General features: G+C 36.0%; 1 protein-coding gene across 2 annotated transcripts in view; it reads left to right on the top strand.

Annotated features, from left to right (window-relative positions):
• The window catches only part of prkg1 (protein kinase cGMP-dependent 1), a 147,875-nt gene that overhangs the window by 10,515 nt on the left and 128,396 nt on the right, over positions 1-8,964 (top strand). For both annotated transcript variants that reach the window (XM_016495477.1, XM_016495475.1), the window contains exon 2: positions 8,025-8,191. In XM_016495477.1, the coding sequence (XP_016350963.1) occupies positions 8,025-8,191 (167 nt within the window). The remainder of the gene's footprint in view (positions 1-8,024; positions 8,192-8,964) is intronic.

Consider the following 8,964-nt stretch of genomic DNA (forward strand, 5'->3'; position numbering starts at 1 on the left):
TTATTGGGTTGTTTTGACCCAGCGGTTGGGTTCAAAACATCCCAACCGCTGGGTCAAAACAACCCAATAGCTGGGTTCGTCCCTTTTTAACCCAGCTCTGGGTTATATTTAACCCAGCATTTTTTAGAGTGTAGGTGTGTTCGACTTGACGTGGACTGACTGTGCAGACCGATTGGTGTATTACAGTACCACGAGAGCTAGCTTTCGAATCGCTCTTGCGGATGATCGATCTGCGCCGCACCTCTTCTAGTCGAACACACCGGCTAGTGCTGCAGGCTTATTGGCTCACTGACGCTGATGAGATTAACCCCGTATTGAAATTTGGTACCGAACGACGAGACGTTTTTCGATACTCTATGGTATCGAGGCAATTCGGTTGGTGCCTAAAAAGTATCGAACTCGATACCCAGCCCTACAGCCACATGCAGAAACTAAGACCTAAAACAGGAAATGACATCATAAAGTCCCCAGAACTATCAAACTTTAGCCTCTCTATCGCCATCTGTGGTTAAAACCTAAAATTGCATGTTACTTACATAGTAGTTCTTCCACACTTCATTGTCTGGTTTCTCTTCTATTGCATAAAATGTTTCTATTTACAACATTTTTTTTTGCAATGTTTGAGAAATGACCAATCAAAGGTGTTTAAAATAGCCACTGGTGCAGAAGAAATCCACCCAGTACAGACCAAAATGCTGAAGTTTTGTTCAACGCTCGCTTACTGATTGAGTTTTTCAGTCTTGCGAATACTTTCATTATAGTGAATGCTTTCATTATATCCAATCCGATACAAATATGAGATTCAGTGTACAGCGTAGTCAGTGTCTTTGATTATAATCAAAGTTTTCGCAAGAGTGCAGAACTCAGTCAGGGAACTGAATTGACAGCTGTATTAATTATAAAAGGAGCGATGTTTGGTTGCTTTCTTTATGCAACTTATTCACAATCATTTTTCATTCTGCTAAAAATAACAATGGGAAGTTAATTGTCTACTCACTGTCTTGATTTATTGTAGCTACCACCACTTCTCTCCACTCTCACATGATGTAGAAGCAGGACATTCTTTTCTGTGTTTACGGACATGAAGTTAACGTGAAAACAAATGATGAAAGCCTGGATTTCCCTCCAAAACCAACCAGACAGCTCAGACTTGTAGGTTTGAATAGGGGTAAGATAAGAACCCTGTAAAAATTAATCAATTAAAACATTTTACAAGAAAATACTAGTTCAGTCTTTTTACAGAATATCTTCAAAATTTCATGTTTAATTCAGTGTGTGACGTGCTGTTTCTTAGTATTTTACTATCAATTTCTGGGTGAAAATTGTTTAAATCCTACACCATTTTTTTTAACACAGATTTGACTTTGATATCTATATAATGGAATTTTGTTAATTGGTTTTATTAAAAAAAGACTATAGTGGAGCTTAATTGTCATCATATAATTTCTTTAATATAAATATTAATAATTTAATAATATAAATTATTTATTCATAATTCTAACTTTTTTAATAGGAAATACATTGACATAGGATAAAAAAAAAAACTTGGTTGTGTCTAAATTTTCTTGCACAAAACACGCACAAATGGTTGTGTCTGGTTTAAAAAAAGAAAACATATATATATATTTTTATTTTTTTGAAACGGGATTGGTTGCAATCTATTTTAATTGCCGTTTGGCTGTTGTAGCAAACAGAAATAGTGTAAGCCATTGTACATCTATTGCAACAACATTTCACCCCATGGAATAATTTAAAGCACAAATGTTATATAAAGGCTACAATTTATACTTCTTTTGTCCTTAATTACACTGATGCACAACACCGACCTTTAAAAACAAACGATGGAACACCTGACATTTGTTTTAGTGTTTGTTAGAGACACGGTGAACAACCATGAGCTGGATCCAGAGTGTCTTCATATTGTTCTCTCCCACTCTGGGGCCCCTGTTAAGTTTTGCGGAATGTATCCATCTTGCTTCCTACCAAAAGAGCATATTTTCTCCTTTTATGGAAATGGCTCAGTGTTGTTCTCTGTGTCTGGGCAGACATGAATCTTTGTTAAACAAAAGAGTGGAGAGTGGCTTAAGAAGAGCTGTAAAAGAGTGCTGAGAGGGAAGGACTGTTAGGTAGGAGATGGCAACACATACTGCAAGTGTGCCAATCTACACTATCTGCCAGCCTATTTGAAGTTGTTCAGCGTGGCTCAACAAAGCCATGCTCCATCTGGCTTCAAAATCACTTCGGCATTCCACCGAGCGGCCTGCCAGGAGGACACCATAATGATGCCTCAAATATCAAAGACTCTGATTAAATTGAGGCTCCTGATGCGAGGTGGCATTTTCTGCACTTTTTTGCTATGGTAACCCCTTCAGAGCAATACTGTTGCCCATCTCTGAAGACTTTGAAATCTGTCCACCACCTGCAGCTCTGAGCTCAAAGAGAAAGTTTGGTGCATGGCCGTTTAGTTTGTTTTAATGAATGTGAGGTTTGATGTTGATCACGGTTTCTGTTTTTATTCTTCCCTTTTTTATTTTCATCATTTTGATTTCGGTCAGCACTGTTAATTTCCTCTGGAGACAGTGTGTAGGCTTCAGTCCACATGGGCTTTTTTTTGGTAAATGAGCCTTTGGGAACCAAGAAGCTATAATTAGGCAAAAAAGAACGAACTGCACTCTTGCATGAGAACACTGTTACTCCAAAAGATACAGTATCAACGGCCTTTATGCTTGTGAATGTGGCCTGGCCTCTGATCATGATCTGCTAAGCGGAGTACTTGTAAATGGTTTTTGGATTAGTGATTTGCTATTCAAAATAGGTCATGATACAAACGGTCTGATATGGTATCGCGTGGGACGCGGAGAGCAGGGTAGGTACATTGTGAGTGAAAGCTTTAAAGCAACTCTCTACAGACACCTTGGCAATGGAACGCCATTGGCTAGGTAATTTTTTAGTTTACTCGCCAGACTATATTTGACATTTTTTATGATAGAACTCAGTGATGTTTGTAGTGCAGTAATAGTAATGTTTGAAGTACAATAATACTAATAAAATAGTACTACTACTACTACTAATTATACTACTACTGCTACTGATAAGCTGCCTATCGCATATGCGAGTGATTTACTAGCATTGTAGAGGGTTGTAATGTCAACATGAAATTAAAATTGACAAGCCCAAATTCCCAATAAAATCAAGTCCTGCCTTCTAAAACAGAGTAGGATACAATTAACTTTTATTGTTGACATTATAACTCCTAAAGGCCATGCACACCCTGTGAAGCTTCAGGAGTGCCAACCACATTTAAATACAAGAGTGAATCCCCAAATTTTCATTTCGTGTTTGTGTATGGAACAGAATTCATTTTCGAAACTCTGATGATTGACACCAAGATAATATGATGAGCAGTGTTCTGGCCTCTCGTGCGTTTGGTATCCGCTATTTTTAACCATAGTAATATTACAGTGACCAAAGGCTCATCGTGTTCTGCAATTTTAACTAAACCACCATCAACAGTGCCATCGTATTTTGTTTATATCTGGAAGGCTACTTCACAGACTGCACTCTTTAAGGGTTGCCATGTCCACTTTTTATAAGCGGCGCTTATTAGGCATCTTTGGGATTGTTGTTTGGGCTCGGCTCATAAAGCAATCCAGTTTATAAAGTTAATAAAGTAGGCAGGTGCAGGTCACGATATTTTGGTATGTGGCTTATTTCCAAGATAACACATTTGGATTTAAGTTTATTTTGGGCTTGTTCTTATTCGTTGTTGTGTTTTACTAGCAAGCTCTTGCAACACTAATGAGTCAAAACACTAATGTGTCAAAATGATTTCTTGCATCGCACATACTTAAAAGACATAAATCTCTCAAATCAGTTGTTCAGTTCCGTACACACTGTGTAGAATTTCTGTAAATTTGGTGGTCACTACATCAATTTTTCAGGAGTTAATTCGGTTGTAATGCGTTTAATGAGAGCATTATGAGTGTTAAGTTTTCATTGCATCTCTCATTTAAACTTCAGAAGCAAAAGTGCTATTAGGGTTGGTGCAATTAATTTCTGATAAATCCATTTCAGTGAGCTGATTCTAAACTCAGAAGTCATTGCATCATAACTGAAAAACGTACAGAATCCCTTTGTGCCTACGTGTGATCTAACTGAATATCCTGATTCACTTATAAATATATCACATTATGGAAGTTAAACAGGTTGCTTTCCTGTGCATACTGTCCTGATATAAAATTAAAATTGAATTGAATGTCTTTGATTTGTTAATGTAATTTAATATCATATTTGAATTGGGAATGGTACAGCATCACACTTAAAGAAAAAAATCCATAGACAATTCCAGGACATTATCCGTTACATTTGCTGACCTTTAACCCTAAAACACAACACAATGCAATGCAAAATTCAAAATACGGATTAAACACCTGTGAAAAAAATATGGAAAATTGGTTCATATTAACACAGTACCTTATGCCGATTTTTACAGACTTTTCTTAGAGTGCACCTGCACCATTTTGAGTGATCAAGTCTTACCTGTCTTCTGTTCCCCTGTCCCCTAGTCTTATTTACGCCTCTCATTATAGCCGGTCGATCGCTCACCATGTCTGTGTGGGAATGATAGATTGTCTCAATGTAATGTCTTCATCAAGTATGAAAAGTAGAATGATTTTTTGTTAATCCCCCTTTCAGTGTCAGACAGAAGGAACAATTGAAGCCATATTTCTCTAGACAATTGCACAATGGGGTTGATAAGAAAACAGCACATGAAATGAGTTTATAATCCTATAAGTGTCCTATTAATGTCAGTCATCAATGTTCCCCTTGGAATTAATATGCATACAAATGATCATGCATATCTGCTGCTGCCTGAGTTTGATTTGAACAGTTATTAGCAGTGATGACTCGAGTTTTATCAGCTGACCTCAGTCAAAGACGATACACAGTTGCTTTTTTGTGTATTTGGTCTTTTTCAATATCAGTAGTTCACTGATTCCTGAGTACTAGGAAAAAAGTGAAATCAAGAGCACTATTTTAAATTAGGGATGCACGATATTAGATTTTTGCCGATATCTGATATGCACATATTTTAAAATCATTTTGGCCATTAACCGATACCGATATATATTTCCCTTTGTTTTGAAACAACACCAAGTCCCTCTTGTGTGGAATTTATAAACAAATAATTTTTAACTTTGGTTAGTTTTGAGCAAAAACTTATTTGTTAGAACTAATAAACATTATTAAATTATTAAATTTGTGTCAGCACCATCAGATGCAAAAAAAATAATAATAATAAATCAATAAATAAAGCCAAAATATTGTTAAATTTTGCATTCACTTTAATAAATAAAGTGGAGGTGTTAAGGAAACACATATTTTGATATCACATATTAGTCATTGTTTTTCTGGTGATATTAGCTAACATGACAGTTGACAGTAACATGACAAAATTTGGAAAATTGCCTAAAAATCTCAAACAACTGATTTACATAATATTTTGAGTTAATATTGAGGTTGTACAAGTATATATAAAATATATATATATAAAAATAAAGGCTGTAATAATTTTGAACTCATGGCTAGTGAAATATGAAAAGAGGACCTTCAGGAAAAACACTGACTTTGAAGTTGCCTAGTTTTTAATGCTTTAAAAAAAAAAAACGCTTTAATAAGTAAAGACAAAAAGTAAGAACATATTTGCAAAACTTTATAAAAGAGGTGCATTAGTGCCACAATTTTTTACACTTTTTGGTGTAATCAACATAGAGATTTTTTACTAAACAGTAGTCTTAAGACCCGTCCACACCATGAACGATAACTATAACGATAACTACATTAGCGTCTATAATGGCGGATGATATTGTCTGTTTATTCTAAGCGCACACTCGTCTGCCGCTTTAAATTCTCAAGCTCGTTATAGCAGGATTGATTCTGATTGGGTATCATTGTTTTTATCGATCATCAGCTGGAAAAAATTGTTCAGAAAGTGATTCCAACAATATTGTTTCCCTGTGCCTTTATCGTTATAACTGTGGTGTGGACTCTGCTATTATTTAATATTGAGAACGATTTTTAGAACCATATCTTTATCGTTATCTTTATAGTTATCGTCCTTGGTGTGAACAAGCCTTTAGTTATCTTTGAATATTCATCTGAGTTAGTGATAATGTAATATCATAATTTGATATAAATTAACATGTTAATATTTTAGTGATCATCTCTCCCCAAATGTTGTTTTTTTGCCAAGTAATGGTAGGTGCAGTACTTGTTTTGTCTCATATCTCAAGAATTAGTGAGTTATATTTAGTGAGAGGTCAGTTTCTTATACAAAAACGCCATTGTTTGAAGCGCTGGTGCCCACATGGATGACGAATCAGAAACTGTGCTGATAGTTAATGTCATTAGTCCAGGCAGATCTACAGATCGTGAGGTCTTATCATCCGCCCATGGGACATTAGTACCCAGCAGGAGTGTGTGAGTGGTAGTAACGCAGTGTATCTGAGCAATCATCTGTCCGCCCCATGTCCTCCTCGGGCTCCAGTACTCGTGCACTCTTGCACAGATGGTCCATTCTTGCCATCATCTCTGCCACGCTGCCATTTCTAAACAAAGGAGAAAAAAGATCCAATATTTCCACAAGCAGATCTGCTTGTGCAATGATTGAATAATCAAATTTGTCCAGTGCATGATTAAGAAATAGATTTGTGGAATGGAACTTGGAATGCAGTGGCACTAGCAAGGCCACCTGACAAGCATTTTTCCAATAAACTGTGGTGTTGTCAATGAAAATGACTCATCATGTAGAGCCAAGATGCACTCCATATGAAGGAATTCATCCATTGATGTGGTGAGGTATTGATTGCATTCACAAACCCAGGTATGGAAGATTCTCTCTGATTATTTCAGCGGCTGACACTTTTCTGTGAGTAATCTCACACGCTTTGGTGTTGAATGGAGGTGTCTAGTATTTTAAGAAAAAATGAGAGATCTGTGAGATTTCAGTTCTTTCGGAGGAACCCAGTAGCTTTGCTTATGGGTTTTCAAAAATGTCTTCATCTGTTTTTGTTTTATAAACAGTGATCTTTATCTACTTTTCAAGCAAATTTTAGAGACTGTGACCTAATGCGTCCTATTTATGTCTATATATAAATATATCCACACATTTTTCAGTTGGCAGGATTTTTTAAAGTTATTAACAGAGCAATGGACGAATGAGAAAGCAAAGAGTGTGACGTAGTTGATATTAAAAGCGCAGTAAGCTGAGAAAGAGATCCGAATCCGGTAACAACGTACTAGCTGTGTCCCAGTTCTGAGGCTGCATCCTTCGAAGGATGCAGACTTCAAAGGTCATGCCTTTGAAGGCCGCAGAGGTCAAATACACACAAAAATGTGTCAAAATGCATGCTGTGGCAGGTATCCATGTAAACCCATTTAGTTATGTTTTAGTTGAATGTAAATAGTTGTGAGAAAGTAGGATGTGTGTCAGTATATTAGGTCTGTGAATTAGGTCTTAAAGTGACAGCAGCCATAATAAATCTGCTACTGCCTGTACCATTAATATTAATCAAACAACATAAGAAAAAAAAGAAAATCACTCACTGCTTTTGACCAAATAATTTTTTTGTAGATTTAATTAAAATCGCTGTATATTTAAGTCATAAAGTGTTGCATTTTTCATCGAACTATTACCTGAAAAATTTAAAGCACTGTTTACTTCATTTGTATCTTTGTTCTATTTTATTTATTTGATACATTGCTTCTTATTTGTTCTTTATTTTGACTGTTTACTTGTCTTGAATAAGCTTGAGCACTTTTTACTTGCGTGTTAGTTGTAGGGCTTACTAGATTTTTATCATAGCTTGCAAAATAGTCTTAAAAATCAACATGAAAAAAAAAATCATGATAAGATGGTGTATCGTGATCCTTCCTTACAAAATCGTGATATGATATTTTTGCCATATCGTCCACCCCTATTTTTAAATTAAGCAGTTTTTTCATTTAGTCCTTGTTATCCACAGGTCTAAAGAACTAATCAAAGAGGCCATTCTTGACAATGACTTCATGAAGAACTTGGAGCTGTCTCAGATTCAGGAGATTGTGGACTGCATGTACCCTGTGGAGTATGATAAAGATAGTTGTATCATCAAAGAAGGCGATGTGGGCTCCCTGGTCTATGTCATGGAAGGTAGGTCATGTCAAAGTATTCTTGCTGTTTACTTTACTGTGTTTTACAGCTGTAACAGATGATATACAGATAGGCCAGTAAACCACAAGAGGCTGTGCATTACAGTGATTTTACCTCGGGTATGGGGTGTTCTTTGGAAAAATCTCTTAACTGTGTAACACACGATGGTGTATTGCTTTACTTTGGATAATGAAAATTTAATGGCCATAAATAATTTGTATAAGACACGAAACTGCATTTTTATAATTTATTTATTTTATTAAAAGGGTCATAGGATGCCCATTTTCCACAAGTTGATATGATTCTTTAGGGTCTTAATGAAAAGTCTGTAACATAGTTTGGTTAAAATTTCTCAATGGTAGTGTAAAAAACACCTTTTTTACCCTGTCAAAAACAGCTCTTTTCAGAGCACGCACTTTTGTAGCATTTTCCTTTAAATGTTAAAGGGGTCATATGATGCTTTTTTAAAAGATCATTATTTTGTGTAACAGAATATGTTGACATGCTTTAATGTTCAAAAAACACATTCTTTTTCAAATACTGTACATTATTGTAGGTCCTCTATGCCCCGCCTCTCTCAAACGCTTCGTTTTATACAAAGTCCCTCCTTCCGAAAAGCGCAGTCTGCTCTGATTGGCCAGCTGACCCAGTGCATTGTGATTGGCCAGAACACCGCAAGCACTCGTCGGAATTGTAACTTCCCTTACCATAATCGCGAGCTTCATCTTTCAAAATAAATGTAAAGTAAATAATGTCATTAGTTTTACAATCAG

The sequence above is a fragment of the Sinocyclocheilus anshuiensis genome, unplaced genomic scaffold (assembly GCF_001515605.1).
Source record: "Sinocyclocheilus anshuiensis isolate Anshui unplaced genomic scaffold, SAMN03320099.WGS_v1.1 scaffold466, whole genome shotgun sequence".
In the NCBI taxonomy this organism is placed as follows: domain Eukaryota; kingdom Metazoa; phylum Chordata; class Actinopteri; order Cypriniformes; family Cyprinidae; genus Sinocyclocheilus; species Sinocyclocheilus anshuiensis.